The following is a 21,046-nucleotide window of genomic DNA, read 5'->3' on the forward strand; positions in this document are numbered from 1 at the left end:
GAACATGTTTTAAAAAGTGCTAGAAGAGCCTCAATAATTAGAGTTAAATTGTTTCAGGCCCTATAAATTTCTTGCATGAGGCAAAGGAGAGGCACCCCCCTTTAAAAAGGAGGTTCAAAACACCTTCTGTTATTCCTCTAAGGCCTACTGCACTCCCTTCCTGATTGTCGCTAGTATCCTTGAAAGGGAGAGAAATTCAGTGAGCTTCTGGGCCCAGCCATCATTACTTGCGGTATGCAGTGAAGAGTCTATCACCTTCAGCTAGTTGGAGCAAGTGAGGAAATCATTGGTGGTACTGGTAGAAGCATGATTCCAGTGGTTAACAACCAATGATATATTCTCATAACTCATGAAAGAGCAAGATAATATTCCAAGGATTGTTCCTTCCCTCAAATACCTGTGACTTATTTGTTCATTATTCAAAGATGCCTTCAAAGTCAGCAGATCAAGACAGATCATATAAAACAGTGTTTCTGGGTCAATTCCAAAACTTGGAGGTCTTAGCGGGGCAACCCTTTCACTCCAAGTATCTCATGTTGTCCATAGCTCTGACCCCAGGTACTTGACTGGCACTTGGAAAAGTTTTAGAAAAGGTAAAGGAAAATGAGGAAAGTCGCAAGGGGAGTGCATGGGAGAATTCTCAGAAGTGGTCTTATCTTGAACTACTTTTGATATTATTGAAGTTTGTCATTTTTTCATAATGTTCTTGACCAATCTGAATGAGACATTAACTATTTTTGAATAGAAAAAATAACATTTTTGGCCTGCTGGCCGCTGCGTGCCTAAAAATTTTAATGAGGTAATTTGTGTCTTGAGGGAATGTTGGAATAAATGAATACAGCAGTCTGCTGAATGTAATGATGAGATGATGAGGATTACAATAAATAGTGTTAAAAAAAGATACTGGCTTAAAAAAAAATCAATCTGAGAAAGCAATATCAACATTCAGCTCTTACTAAAGTTGCTTTGCTCGGTGGTATTCTCTGTTAACATTAATTTCACTTTCTAACATTGGCAGCCTATGGAAATTATTAAACCAAAGATGTCACCAGTTATTCATTCATTCTAAAGGAAAGGTATTCATAAGACAAATAAAATGGAAGTTAGGACTAATCACAATGCCTTGGAAAAGTGCTATTTTTAAAATGGATCCTGTAGTAACTGTCAAATCCATGTGGAGGGATTTTAATTTGCATAGTTAAAATCAGCCCCTTCAGGGTTAGAATTATTCCTTGCACTTAATCTCATCCCTCAAGAAATTACCATGTAGAAGTCCATGATTATGCACATTGTATACATCCTGTTGGAAGGCTATAATCAGTGGACTAAGTACCTTTCATCAGTGTTCCAGCTCAAAGTTCAGTACGAAATGACTGAGGTGAGATATTATGAAATACATTTTCTACAAACGGTATCACTTCCGCAACAAATAAATCAATCTCTATTATACTGCTACCAGCCTATAAAGACTTAAGGGCTAGAAATTGTGCTAACTTGACTTTTGGGCACAGGAAAAACATTTTGCGAATGGTCCACACATGTTAAGATTGAGGTGGATAGCATGCAAATTTGATGTACCCACCTTGTCTGAATGATCTAGCACCTAATCAAGCAGATCCTGATCTGCTGTCTTCTTAACCCTGTGATTACCTCTGCACTCAGTAGGGGAGATCCCTGCAGAGAACTATAACTTCTTAGAAACAGATTCAAACTTCCATTTGATGGTTGAAAGAATGACACAATAAGATTTCATACTTCAAAACTTTTGTTGTAACAAATGAATAAAAGCCATTGACTAAAATACTTCTTATTTTATACGCAAACGGATTTGTATTTGTATTGGTAAACATTAGAAAGAAGGTATAGTTTTAAGTGGGTTTAATTTAATGTTTCTGTGTAAGGAAGGGTAAAACCTATACTTAAATTCATGCTGACATTCATGTTTGTATGTGTGGGAGTTGGTTCAATTTCAACTGTGCTTCTATTGTGCTGAGGGAGGGTTACAGTGTATAAAGCAAATAGATGCTGGCAGAAGTATCAGTGTTTTCTTCGCAACTCAGGGACTTTTAAGGCTTTTGAATTTAGTTTTTAGCTGAATTTGTTTGCAGTGAAGAAGGATACAAGGGAGTGAGTGAACATCTCTCAACACTGCCAGGAGAAGCTGGACAGGACAAGGGATCTGCAAGAGGCACACTTCCCAAAGAACCAGATGCACAGTGGGTAGCACTGCTGCTTCACAGCTCCAGGGACCTGGGTTTGATTCCTGGCTTGGGTCACTGTCTGTGTGGAGTTTGCACATTCTCCTCGTGTCTGCGTGGGTTTCCTTTGGGTGCTCTGGTTTCCTCCCACAGTCCAAAGATGTGCGGGTTAGGTTGATTGGCCATGCTAAAATTGCCCTTAGTGTCCTGGGATGCGTAGGTTAGAGGGATTACTGGGTAAAATATGTAGGGATATGGGGGTAGGGTCTGGGTGGGATTGTGGTCGGTGCAGACTCGATGGGCCGAATGGCCTCTTTCTGTGCTGTAGGGTTTCTAAGATTCTAAGAACTAGGGAATTGGGGCATGAAGATTGACTTAAGACTGAAGTTAAGAGAACAGAGACCAAGGTATTGTTCAGAGGAAAATTCAAAGAGAAAATCAAACAAAGTGCTGTGAGTAAAAGAGACAGCTGCAGTAGCCAGAGCTAAAGTGGGAAAGCAGACTTCAGAGGTAAATCAAAAGTTTGAGGGCATTTCCATAGAGTCTGGGATCGATAATTAAAACAATTGTGAACAGGTTGTATAACAGTCAAGTCAAAGAAATTGTGAAAGGGAAGTTGAAAATCCTGGATACTGAATTTGTTGTTACAAGTGGAGCGGAAACTCTGTTTAAAAGAGTCATTTGGAAAACCTGGACTAGAATTTGGAATGAAAACCACTGATGGAAAGCAGTGTTGTGAAAGATTTTAAAGCGTGTTTTCAGGGAGTGGAGTTTGGAAACCCTTATGTGACAACCATCTGGACGGATTCTGAGAAGAAATCCACAGACACAAACTTGGGTTCAGAGCGGGATGTGTGTTTTAACACAGCCTGTCTGTGCGTTTAAAGGGCCTATATGTGAGTGAGACCATTGTAGCTTAAGATGTGGTTCACCTGAATCAGCTCTCAGTGCCCATTATAATCAGCCTTGTGCCTTTCCCAATTATTCGCCTCTCTCGTAGATCTTACCAGCTTGCCACAGCAATCGACTGATGGCACAAGCTGGTAAGATTGCCCCCGAACAGTTTTTTCTCTCTGCTGATCACATAGAAACTCCTGTCCGCATTTTCACTGATTTGTAGGGAAGCGTTTAATGTAATCTTAAAAAATGGCTTCCACTGCCCTCTTCCCCATGGCAATGTGAAACAGATTAATATTGCATCTAGGCAGAAATACTAATTAGCTATCCCTAACCTCAATTTCCTTTTATCTTGGAAGTAAATGGATAGTTTACAGCCAACTGATTACAACACAATAGTTACACACATTTCTGGAACTTTGGGAAGCTCAGACTGCTACCAATGTCTCCATGCGTAAATACGTTGCACTTTCTTCTCAGTAAAACAATTTAATTTTCCTTTTATCTCCAACAATCAAACTACCCAAGCTTATTGCCTGACTGAGTGGTCACATGACCCCCTTCAGTTGCCCTAAATTTAAAGCTAAGGTCCCAAAATATCATCCTCCAAACTTCATCATTGTAACAAATCCACTGACATTATTCAGGAACCATGTTAAACAGCCAGCTTACTCTTCTTAAAGGCTGCCCCTCTGAGAGGAAAGATGCACTGAAGAATTGTGCTGAAATTTAATTTATGGGAAAATAAAGGCTAGGGCAGAGAGAATTTTTTTTTTTACATTTGTGGGATGACTAAGCGCTGACTAAGCTAACATTTATTGGCCATTCCTAATTGTCCTTAAGAAGGTCATCATGAGCTGCCTGTTGATCAGGAATCTCTTCCACTCTTACCACCTGCCATTGACCTATGTTGGAAAAATTTAGAAGTCATGGAATCATAGAATCCTTACAGTGCAGAAAGAGGCTATTTAGCCTATCGAGTCGGCATGATTGTCCGAAAGAGCATCCCACCCAGGCCCTACCCTTTGCCCTATCCCCGTAACCCAATGCATCTACCATGGCTAATCCACCTAATGTACACATCTTTGGACACTAAGGGCAATTCAGCATGATCAATCCACCTAACCTTCATATCTTTGGACTGTGGGAGGATACCGGAGCACCCGAAGGAAACCCACGCCGACACGAGGAGAATGTACAAACTCCGCACAGTCACCCAAGTCCAGAATCGAACCCGGGCCCCTGGCGCTGTGAGGTAGCAGTGCTGACCACTGTGCCACCTTATCACCCCATGTTGATACTTGACTACTGTTTCTTTGGTGATCAAATCCTGGCATGGGGTTTGAACCCGGGACTTCTGACTCAGGGACAGCAAATTATCCTTGCGCCATTACACCTTTTTTAATTTTTAAAATTTGTTTTGAGGAAGTAACAAGGAGAATTGATGAGGGTAGTGCAGTGGTTATTGTCTACATGGATTTCAATAAGGCACTTGACAAGATCTCGATGGTCAGAAAAGTGAGGTCTCATAGGATACAGGGGAAAGTGGCAGGTTGGATCCAAAATTGGCTCAAGTGTCAGGAAACAAACAGTAATGGTCAATGGATATTTTTGCACATGTTTCCAGTGGTGTTCCACAGGGCTCAGTGTTGGTACTCTTGCTGTTTGTTGTTTATATTAATGATTTAGATTCAGAAGTGGGTGGCATGATTGGGTAATTTGCAGATTGAACAAAAATTGGCCATGTAGTTGATAATGAAGAGGACAGCTGTTGACTCCAGAATGATATCAATCATTTAGTTGAGTGGGCAGAAGTGGCATGGAATTCAATCTGGAAAAGTGTGAGGTAATGCATTTGGGGAGGATAAACAAAACAAGGGAATAGTCACTAAACAACAAGATATTGAGAGGGGTTGAGGCATTCACAGACCTTGGAATGCATGCCCATGGGTCCTTGAAGGTGGCAGGGCAGTTGGACAAGATGGTCAAGAAAGCATATAGGCTGCTTTCCTTTATTTGGCAAGGTATTAAATACAAAAGCAATGATGTAATGTTGGAACTGTATAAAACACACTACAGCTGGAGTTTTGTTTACAGTTCTGGTCATCGCATTATAGGGAGGGCATAATTGCCCTGGAGAGAGTACAGAGGAGATTTACAAGAATGTGGCCAGGGCTTAAAAATCACAGTTATGAGGAGAGATTGGATATGCTAGTATTGTTTTCCTTAGAACAGAGAAGGCTAAGGGGAGACCTAATTGATTTGTACAAAAATGTGTGTGCATGGGTTTCCTCTGGGTGCTCCGATTTCCTCCCACACTCCAAAGATGCACAGGGTAGGTGGATTGGCCATGGTAAATTGCCCGTTAGTGTCAGGGGAATTAGCAGGGTAAATACAGGGGGTGATGGGGATAAGGCCTGGGTGGAATTGTTGTCGGTGCGGACTCGATGGGCTGAATGACCTCTTTCTGCACTGCAGGGATTCTATGATTCTATGAAAATTATGAGAGGGCGAGACAGGGTAGACAGGAAAGACCTGTTTCCCCGACCTGAGGGGTTAACTACCAAGGGCCATAGATTTAAGGTGATTTCTGGAAGGATCAAAGAGGATATGGGAAAAACCTTTTCACACAGAGAGTGGTTAGTGTTAGGAATCCACTGTCTGAATTGGTGGTTGAAGCTGAAATGCCGAATTCAAGGTCCCTTTTCTGCATCTGAAATGCTGTAACCTGCCAGGCTACGAGCCAGGTGCTGGAAAATGGGGTTAAAATGAGTAACTCGTTCATTCTTTCTGTTTTTGTGTTGGTGCAAACATGAGGGGCCGAATGGCCTCTTTCAGCACGGTAACCTTTCTATGGTTCTTGAACGGTTACCGTCCATGTAATGTAGGAACACCCAAAGTGCTAATAGGGAGGATGTTCCAGGACTTTGACCGAGTGACAGTGAAGGAATGATGATATATTTCCAAGTCAGGATCATGATTGGCTTGGAGGGGAGCATTCAGGTGGTGGTGTTCCCATGTATTGGCTGCCCTTGTTCTGGGTGGCAGTGGTCATGGGTTTGGAAGATGCTGTCTGAGGAGCCTTGGTGAGTTCTTGCAGTAGATCTTGTAGATGGTAAACACTGCTTCTACTGTGTGTCAATGGTGGAGGGAGTGAATGTTTGATTTTATTTTGATTTGATTTGATTTATTATTGTCACATGTATTAGTATACAGTGAAATGTATTGTTTCTTGCGCGCTATACAGACAAAGCATATCATACATAGAGAAGGAAAGGAGAGAGTGCAGAATATAGTGTTAGAGTCATAGCTAGGATGTAGAGAAAGATCAGCTTAATGCAAGGTAGATCCATTCAAAAGTCTGATGGCAACGGGGAAGAAGATGTTCTTGAGTCAGTTGGTACGCTTCCTTGGACTTTTGTATCTCTTTCCTGATGGAAGAAGGTGGAAGAGAGTTTGTCCGGGGTGCCTGGGGTCCTTAATTATGCTGGCTGCTTTTCCAAGGCAGTGGGAAGTGTAGCCGGAGTCAGTGGGTGAGAGGCTGGTTTGAGTGATGGACTGGACTTCGTTCATGACCATTTCTAGTTTCTTGCGGTCTTGGACACAGCAGAAGTCATACCAAGCAGTGATACAACCAGAAAGAATGCTTTCTATGGTGCATATGTAAAGTTGGTGAGGGTCGTAGAGGCATTGGTGAGCTTTCTTAACGATAGTGTCAGGGACCAGGACAGGTTGTTGGTGATCTGGACATCTAGAAACATGAAGCTCTTGATCATTTCAACTTTGTCCCAATTGATGTAGGCAGGGGCACTACGCTTCCTGAAGTTGATGACTATCTCCTTCGTTCTATTGACATTGAGGGAGAGATTATTGTCACCGCACCAGTTCACAAGATTCTCTATCTATTTCGTGTACTCCGTCTCATCATTGTTTGAGATCGGACCCACTACGGTGGTGTCATCAGCAAACTTGAAAATCGAGTTGGAGGAGAATTTGGCCACACAGTCATTGGTGTGTAAGGAGTACAGTAGGGGACTGAGAACACAGCCTTGTGGGGCAGCGGTGTTGAGGATGATCGTGGAGGAGATGTTGTTGCCTATCCTTACTAATTGCGGTCTGTGGGTTAGGAAGTCAGGATCCAGTCGCAGAGGGAGGAGCCGAGCCCCAGGCCACTGCGTTTGGAGATGAGTTTCATAGGAATAATGGTATTGAAGGCTGAGCTGCAGTCAAGTGCATGCACCGTGCACCCGGTGAACGGCGCTCCCACGCGAGACGACGGCACCCGTGTCGACGATCTGGCACGTCCTGCAGAGGCCGCCGCGGCAGGGCCATGTAGCGCCGCGGCCACTGCCCTCCCGAAGGCCGGGCAGTCCGCGGTGCTGCGCGGCCCTGCCGCGGCGGCCTCTGCGGGACGTGCCAGATTGTTGACACGGGTGCCGTCGTCTCACGTGGGAGCGCCGTCCACTGGGTGCACGGTGCATGCACTTGCAACTCGGCCGGCGTTGTCTGCCTGGTGCGCTGCGGGGGGGATGTCCCGAGGTATGGTGCATTGGGGGGATCATGCAAACGCTGTGACTGCGGATGGATGGGTGCCGCTCGACGGTCACCAGGCGGGAATGTTCTCTCCCTGTTGGGGGGCACTTCGGCGGTCGTGGGCATTTGGCCTCTGGTCTTCGGATGACAGTTCTCCGGGGCGGGCTTCACGACACATGGCGGCGCGGAGTCACTGAGCAGAGACTGATAGCCAAGTTCCGCACACATGAGGACGGCCTCAACCGGGATCTTGGGTTCATGTCACACTATCTGTAACCCCCATGACTTGCCTGGGGTTGCAAAATCTCACTAACTGTCCTGGCTGGAGACAATACACATCTCTTTAACCTGTGCTTAACCCTCTCTCCACTCACATTGTCTGTACCTTTAAGACTTGATTATCTGTAAAGACTCGCATTCCAACCATTATTTTGTAAATTGAGTTTGTGTCTTTATATGCCCTGTTTATGAACAGAACTCCCACTCATCTGATGAAGGAGCAGCACTCCGAAAGCTAGTGGCTTGTGCTACCAAATAAACCTGTTGGACTTTAACCTGGTGTTGTGAGACTTCTTACTTTCTTGTATAGGTCAGGGTTGCCTGACTTGAGTGTCACAGACCTGGACTTCAGCAAGCAGTGGATATCCTTGCTCATCCATGGTTTCTGGTTGGGAACACACGGATTTGCTTCTTTGACATACAGTCTTCTGCACACTTACTAATTAAGTCAGTTACTGTAGTGTAGTTGTTCTGGCTGGTCGCAGAGTTTTTAAACACTGACCAGTCTACTGGCTTTGAGCAGTCTCGTAAGAGATCATCCGATTCTTCAGACCAACATTGCACGACTTTCTTTGACGGATTCTCCCACTTCAGTTTTTGTGTGTAAGCCGGGAGCAGGAGCACAGCCTTGTGGTCTGATTTGCCTAAGTGTGGGCGGGCAATAGAGTAGTAGGAATGTTTGGTATTTGTGTAGCAGTGGTCTAGGATGTTTGGGCCTCTGGTGGGACAAGACATATTGGTGGTATCTTGGTAGGAAGCTCTTAAACTTGGCCTGATTGAAGTCCCCGGCCACGATGAACAAGGCCTCGGGTGGTTTGTGGGTGTGGTGCCAATCAAACAGGCTGCATTTGTCCTGGATGGTGTGAAGCTGTTGGATCTGCACTCGCCCAGGCAAGGGCAAAGTATTCTATCACACTCGTGATCTGTACCTTGTAGATGTTGGAAAGGGTTTTGGGGAGTTGGGAGGTGAGTTACTCGCCGCAGGTTTCCTGCTCTTGTAGTCACACTATTTATTTGGCTAGGCCGGTTGAGTTTCTTGTCAATGGTAATTCCCATGATGTTCATAGTGCGGATTCAGCCTTGCTAATGCCATTGAATGTTAAAATGCAAAGGTTAGATTCTCTATTGTTGGAGATGATCATTGCCCAATACTTGTCTGGTGAAAATGTTACTTCACATTTCGGAAGGACAGGAAGGTAGCACACTTCTTAACCATAATCACCACCATTTACATTCCCTTTGTCTTTTTGACAATGACATCTTTGTCAATCACCCCAAACCCCCCCCCAACAGTATAAATATCACCCTGTTTTCTATTGTCTTCAGCTCTGACAAAGGGTCATCCAGACTTGGAACATTAACTCTATTCTCTTTTTACCGATGCTGTTAGACCTGCTGAGATTTTCCACGATTTTCTGTTTTTGGTTCAGATTCCAGCATCATGCGTTCCTGTTAGTGTTATAGTGTATCACAGTAGATTGCTTTGATGATTGGTCAACTGTATTAAAACATGTATTCGAATTCTGATGTTTAATATGCTTCTTAACACCATTAGGAAAATTCCTGCTACACCGATTGTATAATTTAAATAAAGATCAGATTGAAGTCAAGATACTACATAGACTTAAAGAAGCGGCAGCAAAAAGTAAACTTGAAAAGTAAGTAGATCAATTTTCACCCTCAATTATTTTTACTGCTACTTTTCTCTCGTGTGATTTGAATTGTTGTGTTTTTTTGTATGTCTTTGTGTTTTTGTGATAATATTGTGCCTTTAAGAAATGTATTTATATCATGGTTCTTGTGAAGGATATGTTAAAATTCAACTCTATTTAAACGATGCCACTCTGCTACAGGCAGCCCACATGCTGAGAATGTAGAACAATAATTGATCCCAGATATTAGAATGTTTGTTTTAATCTGAGCTAATGCAGTTTTGTTTATTTTTTGGGTTGCCCCCCTGGGGTTTTCTGTGTAGGGTTTGATTAGGTTGATTGACAGATGCTGAGTCATGTGCTAATGGGAGGAGCTACACTTACAGAGACAAGCAGGCAGTTTTCTGCTTGGGTCTGCAAGGAGCAGGAGCTCTTTTTTTTCTCTGTCTCGCTCTCACTCTGGAGACTGCAGTTTGGACCTGCTAGAAAATAGACTAGCAACCCGCCTATCAGCACTTAAGCCTGTTGTTTGCTAACTGATTTTGAAGAGGAGTTTACGTCTATGAGGAATATTGCTTAAATTGGAACTAATAGACATAGATTAGCAGTTAAGAATTGTATTTTGTCATGGTTAAGTATTTCAATTGGCAAAAGTTGTGCTATTTATTTTTGTTATCGTTAAACTGTATTGTTAAATAAAGCTTGTTTTAATAAAAACTTCCTAGTGGGTCAATAGAATCACACCTGGAGTGAAACACCTTATCCTCATTGTTCCACAGGAGCAGGCTGAGGGTAAGGGAGTGTGTTTCTGCATTTGATTGATTTATTTATTTTTCAGTTAAATTTGTGTTAAAGATCAGAGGGTTTTTTTTCCAAAACAGGAAGTAGGCCCAGGAGAAGCCTGGAAGGTTTTTGGAGGGTTTAAAAGCGGGCCGCACTTTTGAGCGGGCAGCGGAGTGAGTGGGGAGTAGAGTGTGAACTGTAAGGGCTTTGGCCCACAGGGCTTCGGCGAGGACAGGCAGAGGCAGGGTAGGGTTTCACGTTTAAATTACACCAACTTATACAAGGTAAATTGGTATGGAGGGATATGTAATGTGCTGTTTCTGCATGATGTGGGAGCAAGTGGACCCCAAGGTGGACCCCAGGGACCATGTCTGCAGTAAGTGCTGGTTGCTGGAGGATCTCCAGCTCAAGGTAGATGAACTGGACTCTGAGCTACAGACACTGAGGCTCATCAAGGAAGGGGAGAGCTATCTGGATATAAAGAGAAAGTCACGCCCCTTAGACTGACTAACTTAGCTGGGGGTCAGGGACAATAGGGAGTGGCTGCAGGTGAGGCGGGCAGTGGGGGGAAGAAGGCAGGCAGTGGGGGGAAGAAGGTGGGCAGTGGGGGGAAGAAAGGAAGTAGTTTGCGGGAGGTAAAGTCCCAAGAACCTCAGCCCTTAAATCTGTGCAACAGATTTGAGGTTCTTGCCACCAGTGTAGATGGGAAAAATGACTGCGAGAAGACGAGCAAACTGTCGGCTGCAACGGAGAAATCAAAGAGAAATGTAGTAGTAATTGGGGATAGTGTAGTTAAGGGCATAGACACTGTTCTCTGTGACCAGGATAAGGAATATCCCCGTAGGTTGTGTTGCCTGCCTGGTGCTCGGGTCCAGGATGTATCATCTGGGCTGCAGAGGAATTTGGAGTGGGAGGGTGAAAATCCAGTTGTCGTGGTCCATGTAGGTGCCAATGACATAGACAAAACAGGAACTAAAGATCTGCAGAGGGAGTACGAAGAGCTAGGGAACAAATTAAAAAGCAGAACAAACAAGGTGGTAATCTCTGGATTACTACCTGAGCCACGTGCGAATTGGCGCAGGGTTAATAGGATTAAGGAGACGAATTCGTGGCTCAAGGATTGGTGTGGGAGGAATGGGTTCGAATTCATGGGGCATTGGCACCAGTATTTGGGCAGATGGGACCTGTATAGATGGGATGGTCTCCGTTTGAACCGTGCTGGGACCAGAGTTCTAGCGAATCGTATCACTAGGGCTGTAGATAGGGCTTTAAACGAATTTATGGGGGGAGGGTGCAGAGGTAAGAGGAATTTACAAAATCAATGGTAGAGGAGAGGGAGCGAGTGCAAGTGAATGAGGGCATTCAAGTAGTTAAAGGAGTAGAGGGCGAGGTAGAGGTTGATAGCGTTTCATCAAATCGGGTCCAGATAAAAGCTGGAATAAAGACACTTTGCCTGAATGCACGAAGCATTTGGAACAAAGTTATTGAGTTGATGGTGCAAATCAGCACAAATGGGTGTGATCTAGTGGCCATTACAGAAACGTGGCTGCAGGGAGACCAGGACTGGGAGATGAATATCCAGGGGTATCAGGCATTTAGGAAGAATAGACAGGAAGGAAAAGTTGGTGGGGTAGCTCTGTTAATAAAAGATAATATCAGGGTAGTAGTGAGGGATGACAGAGGCTCGAAGGAACAAAACGTGGAATCGTTATGGGTAGAGATAAGGAATAGTAGGGGGAGAAAGACACTAGTAGGCGTGGTCTATAGGCCCCCAAATAATAATGTTGAGGTGGGGAGGACTATAAACAAGCAAATAATGGATGCGTGCAAAAACGGAATGGCAATAATCATGGGAGACTTCAACCTGCACATTGATTGGCTGACTCAAGTTGGAAGGGGTGGGATGGCAGAAGAGTTCTTAGAATGCTGTCGGGATAGTTACCTTGAATAGTATGTTACAGAACCGACGAGGGAACGAGTTATCTTAGATCTGGTAATGTGTAACGAGGTAGGTAGAATTAAGGACGTTCTTGTGAAGGACCCTCTTGGGTCAAGTGATCACAATATGGTCGAATTTCTGGTACAAATGGAAGAGGAGAAAGTAGGGTCCCATACCAGTGTCCTCTGTTTGAACAAAGGGAAGTACGATAGGATGAGGGCTGAATTGGCTAAGGTGGACTGGGAGAGCAGACTGGTAGGTAGGACAGCTGAGGAACAGTGGAGGATTTTTAAGGAGATCCTTTTCAGTACTCAGCAACAATATATTCTGGTGATAAAGAAGGACTGTAAGAAAAGGGATAACCAGCCGTGGATAATGAAGGAAATTAAGGAGAGTATTAAATTAAAGACCGATGCGTACAGAGTGGCCAAAAATAGTGGAGAATCGGAAGATTGGGAAAACTTTAAAAAACAACAAAGAACGACAAAGAAAGGAAAGATAGGTTATGAAGCTATGCTAGCTCTAAATATAAAAAATGATAGTAAAAGCTTTTACAAATATATAAAAAGGAATAGAGAAAAGGCAAGAGTGAATGTTGGACCCTTGGAGGACGAGAGGGGGGATTTAATAGTGGGAAATGAGGAAATGGCTGAAACTTTAAATAAGTTTTTTGTGTCAGTCTTCACGGTGGAAGACACAAATAGTTTACTGAATATTAACGATAGAGGGTTGGTAGGAGGAGAGGTACTCAATACAATTAATGTTACCAGGGAGACAGTGCTTGGTAGACTAATGGGACTGAAGGTGGACAAGTCCCCGGGCCCGGATGGAATGCATCCCAGGGTACTGAAAGAAATGTCAGAGGTAATAGCGGATGCGTTAGTGGTTATTTATCAAAATTCGTTGGATTCTGGGGTAGTGCCGGCGGATTGGAAAACGGCCAATGTTACGCCGCTGTTTAAAAAGGGAAATAGACAAAAGGCGGGTAACTACAGGCCGGTTAGCTTAACGTCTGTAGTTGGGAAAATGCTGGAATCCATCATTAAAGAAGAAATAGCAGGCCATCTGGATAAGAATGGTTCGATTAAGCAGACGCAGCATGGATTCATGAGGGGAAAGTCGTGCTTGACAAACTTGTTGGATTTTTATGAAGATGTGACTAGTGCGGTTGACGGAGGGGAACCGGTGGATGCGGTGTTTTTGGATTTCCAAAAGGCGTTTGATAAGGTGCCTCACAAAAGGTTGCTGAAAAAGATTGGGTCACACGGAGTTGGGGGTAGGGTGTTAGCGTGGATTGGGGATTGGCTATCCGACAGGAAGCAGAGAGTCGGATTAAATTGGTGCTTTTCTGGTTGGCAGATGGTAACTAGTGGCGTGCCGCAGGGATCGGTACTGGGGCCTCAACTATTTACCATTTATATAGATGATCTGGAGGAGGGGACTGAGTGTAGGGTAACAAAGTTTGCAGACGACACAAAGATAAGTGGAAAAGTGAATCGTGTGGAGGGTGTAGAAGGTCTGCAGAGATTTGGACAGGCTGAGTGAGTGGGCGAGGATCTGGCAGATGGAGTATAATGTTGACAAATGCGAGGTTATTCACTTTGGAGGAAATAATAGCAAATTGGATTATTATCTAAATGGAAAAAAATTACAACATGCTACTGTGCAAAGGGACCTGGGGGTCCTTGTGCATGAGACGCAAAAACCCAGTCTGCAGGTGCAACAGGTGATCAAGAAGGCAAATGGGATGTTGGCCTATATCGCAAGGGGGATAGAATATAAAAGCAGAGATGTCTTGCTGCATCTATACAGGGCATTGGTGAGGCCGCAGCTGGAATACTGTGTGCAGTATAGGTCCCCTTATTTGCGGAAGGATATATTGGCCTTGGAGGGAGTGCAGAGAAGGTTCACCAGGTTGATACCAGAGATGAGGGGTGTTGATTATGAGGAGAGACTGAGCAGATTGGGTTTGTACTCGTTGGAATTTAGAAGGCTGAGGGGGGATCTTATAGAGACCTAGAAGATAATGAAGGGGCTGGATAGGGTAGAGGTGGAGAGATTCTTTCCACTTAGAAAGGAAGCTAGAACTAGAGGGCACAGCCTCAAAATAAAGGGGGGTCAGTTTAGGACAGAGTTGAGGAGGAACTTCTTCTCTCAGAGGGTGGTGAATCTCTGGAATTCTCTGCCCACTGAAGTGGTGGAGGCTACCTCGTTGAATATGTTTAAATCACGGATAGATGGATTCCTGATCAGTAAGGGAATTAGGGGTTATGGGGATCAGGCGGGTAAGTGGAACTGATCCACTTCAGATCAGCCATGATCTTATTGAATGGCGGGGCAGGCTCGAGGGGCTAGATGGCCTACTCCTGCTCCTATTTCTTATGTTCTTATTTTCTTATGTTCTTATCCTCACACTAATGGCAAAATCAAAAATAGTTGCAGTCTAGTCTAACTTCATAAGTTTCTGATCTGGTCTCTGAATTTTTTCTGTATTTTCCACCTGAACTGGAAGGGGTAAGTTTGGAGATAAAAGTGCAGGGGGGAGAAACTGTACACTGTCTGTTTGCAAATGAGAGCTTTTAGAGGTTGGGATGGGACTTGTTGGTGGAAATAGATGGGAGATGATCAGAGGGAGTGGGCAAGGTTAGGTTCTGGGGCAATGATGATGGAAAATGCAACAGGGAAGAGCTTATTATGAGTACGTACGTTGGTGAGGGAGCACATTGAGCAATATGTTGGACTTGGAGGGAAAACATCAGTGAAGGCAGTAGTTGGATCGGGAGATATGAATTTGTTTTTAAGTGCTTGCAGCTCTGTCAATAAGCAAGCAACATGTTGGGGTGGTGGTGATGGTGGAGTTTGGGGGCTGGGCGAGGAGTCTGTAGTGCATTACTAACTCCAGGAATTTCTTTTTTAGTCGATAAGTTTCCTTTAAAGTTTTTATTTTGGTGTGATACTAGTGCCCCTTTCAATTGGGCTCTTAATTGATAATGCATTGTTTTACTTGTTTTTGGGTTCCAAGAAAGTATGAGTGTGGAAAGGTTTTGTGGATAAAGTAATAGATGGAAGCCACAGGCTGAGTAAGAAGGAAAAAAAACTGGGAACTAGTGAAGGAGGGGGCACAGGGAAAATAAGAATTTAGGTGATGTAAGCAAACATGCAACAATTTAACAAAACAATTAAATTAAGTTGTGTCATCGAATAGAATACCTACAATGCAGAAGGAGGCCATTTGGCCCAATGAGCCTGCACCAACAACCATCCCACTCAGGCCCTGTTGCCGTAATCCCATGTATTTATCCTGCTAGTCCCCCTGACATTAAGGGTCAATTTAGCATGGTGAATCAACCTGCACATCTTTAGACTGTGGGAGGAAACCAGAGCACCCGGAGGAGACCCATGCAGACACAGGACAAATGTGCAAATTCCACACAGACTGTCACCCAAGGCCAGAATTGAACCCGGATCCCTGGCACTGTGAGGCAGCAGTGCTAACCACTGTGCCACCGTGCCACATGGGATGTGAGCATTGTTGGTGTGATAACCCCATGAGTTTCCATGGGGAATCTCTAACTGATCTCCCTGTGGAGCTTAGAACATAGAACATAGAAAGCCACAGCACAAACAGGCCCTTCGGCCCACAAGTTGCGCTGATCATATCCCTACCTCTAGGCCTATCTATAGCCCTCAATCCCATTAAATCCCATGTACTCATCCAGAAGGCTCTTAAAAGACCCCAACGAGTTTGCCTCCACCACCACCGACGTCAGCCGATTCCACTCACCCACCACCCTCTGAGTGAAAAACTTACCCCTGACATCTCCTCTGTACCTACCCCCCAGCACCTTAAACCTGTGGCCTCTCGTAGCAACCATTTCAGCCCTTGGAAATAGCCTCTGAGAGTCTACCCTATCCAGACCTCTCAACATCTTGTAAACCTCTATCAGGTCACCTCTCATCCTTCGTCTCTCCAGGGAGAAGAGACCAAGCTCCCTCAACCTATCCTCATAAGGCATGCCCCCCAATCCAGGCAACATCCTTGTAAATCTCCTCTACACCCTTTCAATGGCTTCAACATCTTTCCTGTAATGAGGTGACCAGAACTGCGCGCAGTACTCCAAGTGGGGTCTAACCAGGGTCCTATAAAGCTGCAGCATTATCTCCCGACTCCTAAACTCAATCCCTCGATTAATGAAGGCTAGTACGCCGTACGCCTTCTTGACCGCATCCTCCACCTGCGAGGCCGATTTAAGAGTCCTATGGACCCGGACCCCAAGGTCCTCCTGATCCTCTACACTGCTAAGAATGGTACCCTTCATATTATACTGCTGCTTCATCCCATTGGATCTGCCAAAATGGATCACTACACACTTATCCGGGTTGAAGTCCATCTGCCACTTCTCCGCCCAGTCTTGCATTCTATCTATGTCTCGCTGCAACTTCTGACATCCCTCCAAACTATCCACAACACCACCTACCTTGGTGTCGTCAGCAAACTTACCAACCCATCCCTCCACTTCCTCATCCAGGTCATTTATGAAAATGACAAACAGCAAGGGTCCCAGAACAGATCCCTGGGGCACTCCACTGGTCACTGACCTCCATGCAGAGAAGGACCCCTCCACAGCCACTCTCTGCCTTCTGCAGGCAAGCCAGTTCTGGATCCACAAGGCAACAGCCCCTTGGATCCCATGCCCTCTCACTTTCTCAAGAAGTCTTGCTTGTTGAATACAAGTCCCCTTGGTAACATCAATGATCCGCTAGGTGGAACTTGTCACCTGAGTTCTTTATACAGCAGATACCGGGAAAGGTCTGCAGAACTATTGTCCCAGTTGGGACCTATATATGCATGCCACAGAGTAGTGGCTTTACTTTGTGTTTAAGGAACTACTGTTCCTTTCCAGTTGGGCTTCCTGAGTTATTACAGTCGACAAGGCGAGCATTTATTGTCCATTTTCTGTTGGGAGAGGTGGTAATGAGCCATTTCCTTAAGCCCCAGCTGTCCATGTGATGTAGATCTTCCAAAGAGGTGTCAGCTAAAGAATTCCAAGATTTTGATTCAGTGAGAATGATAAATGGCAATGTTTGTCTAAGTCAGGAGACGGTCTCCAGCTTTGTGGCCAGACTTTGACAATTATCTGAGCACTGCGAGTTTGGGCTTCGTTGAGAGGCATGTTGAGAGAGCGTTTGGTTTGCAGGATCAACAATCCCAACACTCAAAAGAAACTGCTTGCTGAAACCAAGATTTCACTGGAAAAAGCAGTAAAGATGGCCCAAGTGAGTGAATGCACTGAGCAAGGCGGGTGTGAGCTGCAAGGCATGCAAAATCAGATGAACCAGTTGTGGCAGGAAAAGGCTGCTGCTAGGAACGGCCCAAGCAAGGGTGCAGAATAGTCATTCAGCACCAGGGTCCAAGTCATATTTTCGATGTGGGGGAAACCACCCCCAAGGGAGATACCTGTGCAAGAATTTTATCTGTTTCAGATGTAAAAAGAGCCACCTGCAAACTAGGTGTTGAGCAAAGCAGGCTGCACCCAATACACAAAAAAAGAAACGATGAATACAACCCCTGTGAATAAGCTGGCGGCGGAACCAAAGGAGGGATCCAAGGTTTACACACTCAATCAAGTCCAAATCAACAAGATACCTCCCATTGAGACTGTCTTAATGGTTAATGGCCACCTCCTGAAAATGGAGGTCGACACAAGCGCTGCAGCCACTGTTATAGGTGAAAAAACATTCCAACATCTCCAGGAGGGACTGCAGCCATTCTGAGGCTACCCTGTTGATGTATACTGGAGAGGCACTAAAGATAGTGGGGACAACCTCCGCATGGGTATCATATAAGAACCAGTTAGCTCAGCTGCCCATCATGGTGATTGAAGGACAGAGGCCCAGTCTCATGGGACGGGACTGGTTAAAAAATTAAAACTGGACTGGCTGGATATATTTAATGTCCAGTATGGATGATTCCAAGAAATATCAGGAGGTATTCCAGAGAGAACTGGCACGATAAAAGGGGTTAACGCCAAAATTTACTTAAACCCTGAGGCTATGTCTAGGTTTTTCAGAGCTTGCTCGGTGCCATATGCCTTTCACCAGAAAGCAGAGGTTGAACTGAAAAGGCTGGAAGACCTGGGCATCATCAAGCCTGTGTAGCTTTCTGAATGGGCGGCACCCATCGTCGTTGTCCTGAAACATATTCAAATTGATTCTCCCAAAAAATTCTAAGTGCCAAATTCATGTGAAAACTGGAGTAAATTACACTGGACAGTGGGAGATTAGAGAAGAATGTCCCACACTCTGTGCACTGCAGAGAGCACCAGCGTAAATCCCGTTAAAAATCAGCGGGCAGGACCTATCCCCGTGGCTGAGACCGGCAGCACAGCACTGAGTGGGCCACTGCTGATCTGTTAGTGCTGAGATTGGTGCATGTGCAGTGGTCTCTGTCTGCTGGCTTCCTGATCGCTGGCCAGCCTCACGATCCCCACAATGCCGGACTTCCGAGCCCCCACAGCCTGATCGCTGGTCGTCCGGACATGTCCCGGCCGGCCACGAGCCCCCACCCCCCTCCTGGCCTGCCTCGATCCCCCTCACCCCCTAAAGGCAGTCTTGACCCCTCCCCCCCACCCTGCAGCCCTGATCCCACCAGCAGGCTGCTCCCCACCCCCCCACACCAATGGCCACCCTCGATCACTGGCCTCCCTCCTCCCCCCAACGATCCCGAGTGGCAGTGGGACCCCCCCACCCCCACCGATCCCCCCCCCCCCAGAGATCTTGCCCCATCAGGCCCCACCCTCCATTAGGCCCCGTCCCTTGGCACTATCCAATGCCTGGTGGGCAGTGCCAAGGTGCCCCCTGGGCATTGGCACTTTGTCCCTTGGGTAATCCCATGGGGCCCAGGCTGGCACTGCCAAGGTGACAGTGCCCAGGGGGCATTCCCCACGCCCGACCCTCTGGGGATTGCCCCCTTCATTCCAATGGGGTCGGGCTGCCAGCTTCCCACAAGTGGGGAGCTATGGTAATCCCTGCTGGAATGAAATACTCCTGGCGGGGGGAGAGGCTAGTGGGCCTGGAGACTTCAGTACCGGACTGACTAATGCCATTTAAATCATATTTAAAATAGGCACTGCATATATAATGCAGTTCTGTTCCTATTTCCAATGCAGAGCTGACAGAGCCAGAAATCCTGCATTGGTAAATGCACTCGGGGTCGGATGCCCAGCATGGATTGTGCTAATCCAGTGCTGCTTAAATCTCCCGGCCCACTGCGCTAAAAGATCAGCGCAGCAGGATAGGAGAATCACCCCCATTGTGGCGTGAGGATTTACAGTAAACAAAGAACAAAGAACAAAGAACAATACAGCACAGGAACAGGCCCTTCGGCCCTCCAAGCCCGCGCCGCTCCCCGGTCCAGGATTGAATCCTGAATCCAGGATCCCCGCCCAATTTTCCAGCCTATCTACATACCAATATCCTATCCACCGAGCTGTCCCTCACAGCTATGATGCTTTGTTCATTACAACCTATTAACTTACCCCCATCCCCCCATTCCAGACCATGTGATCTCCAGGGAGAGGCGAAAACCCAGAGTGAAAAACCCCAGGGCCAATATGGGGAAAAAAAAATCTGGGAAATTCCTCTCCGACCCCCTGAGGCGATCGAAACGAGTCCAGGAGATCACAATGGCCCCGATCGGAAAATGCTTCCCAACCCTAGTCATTTCCACTTCCACGAACACCATATGAATTCCCTGCCCCCGAGACAGGTTCCCAACTATCCGCAGTCTCACTCTGTACTGGCACCAGCAAGATGATCGTAGAATGAAGCCTTGAAACGAGAAACCAGGAACAATTAGCCCGCGCCGCTCCCTGGTCCAAACTAGACCACTCTTTTGTATCCCTCCATTCCCACTCCGTTCATATAGCTGTCTAGATAAGTCTTAAACGTTCCCAGTGTGTCCGCCTCCACCACCTTGCCCGGCAACACATTCCAGGCCCCCACGACCCTCTGTGTGAAATATGTCCTTCTGATATCTGTGTTAAACCTCCCCCCCTTCACCTTGAACCTATGACCCCTCGTGAACGTCACCACCGACCCGGGGAAAAGCTTCCCACCGTTCACCCTATCTATGCCTTTCATAATTTTATACACCTCTATTAAGTCTCCCCTCATCCTCCGTCTTTCCAAGGAGAACAACCCCAGTTTCCCCAATCTCTCCTCATAACCAAGCCCCTCCATACCAGGCAACATCCTGGTAAACCTCCTCTGTACTCTCTCCAAAGCCTCCACATCCTTCTGGTAGTGTGGCGACCAGAACTGGACGCAGTATTCCAAATGCGGCCGAACCAACGTTCTATACATCTGCAACATCAGACCCCAACTTTTATACTCTATGCCCCGTCCTATAAAGGCAAGCATGCCATATGCCTTCTTCACCACCTTCTCCACCTGTGACGTCACCTTCAAAGATCTGTGGACTTGCACACCCAGGTCCCTCTGCGTCTCTACACCCTTTATGGTTCTTCCATTTATCGTGTAGCTCCTCCCTACATTATTCCCACCAAAATGCATCACTTCGCATTTATCAGGATTGAACTCCATCTGCCATTTCCTTGCCCAAATTTCCAGCCTATCTATATCCTTCTGTAGCCTCTGACAATGTTCCTCACTATCTGCAAGTCCTGCCAGTTTTGTGTCGTCCGCAAACTTACTGATCACCCCAGTTACTCCTTCTTCCAGATCATTTATATAAATCACAAACA

At 45.8% G+C, this 21,046-nt stretch overlaps 1 protein-coding gene across 1 annotated transcript in view; it reads left to right on the forward strand.

Moving 5' to 3' along the window:
- The window catches only part of ak9 (adenylate kinase 9), a 370,082-nt gene that overhangs the window by 159,246 nt on the left and 189,790 nt on the right, over nt 1–21,046 (forward strand). The window contains exons 18-20 of the mRNA XM_078213534.1: nt 1,311–1,378; nt 7,310–7,634; nt 9,463–9,565. Of these exons, the coding sequence (XP_078069660.1) occupies nt 1,311–1,378; nt 7,310–7,634; nt 9,463–9,565 (496 nt within the window). The remainder of the gene's footprint in view (nt 1–1,310; nt 1,379–7,309; nt 7,635–9,462; nt 9,566–21,046) is intronic.

This window comes from Mustelus asterias, chromosome 5 (genome assembly GCF_964213995.1).
Source record: "Mustelus asterias chromosome 5, sMusAst1.hap1.1, whole genome shotgun sequence".
Lineage (NCBI taxonomy): Eukaryota > Metazoa > Chordata > Chondrichthyes > Carcharhiniformes > Triakidae > Mustelus > Mustelus asterias.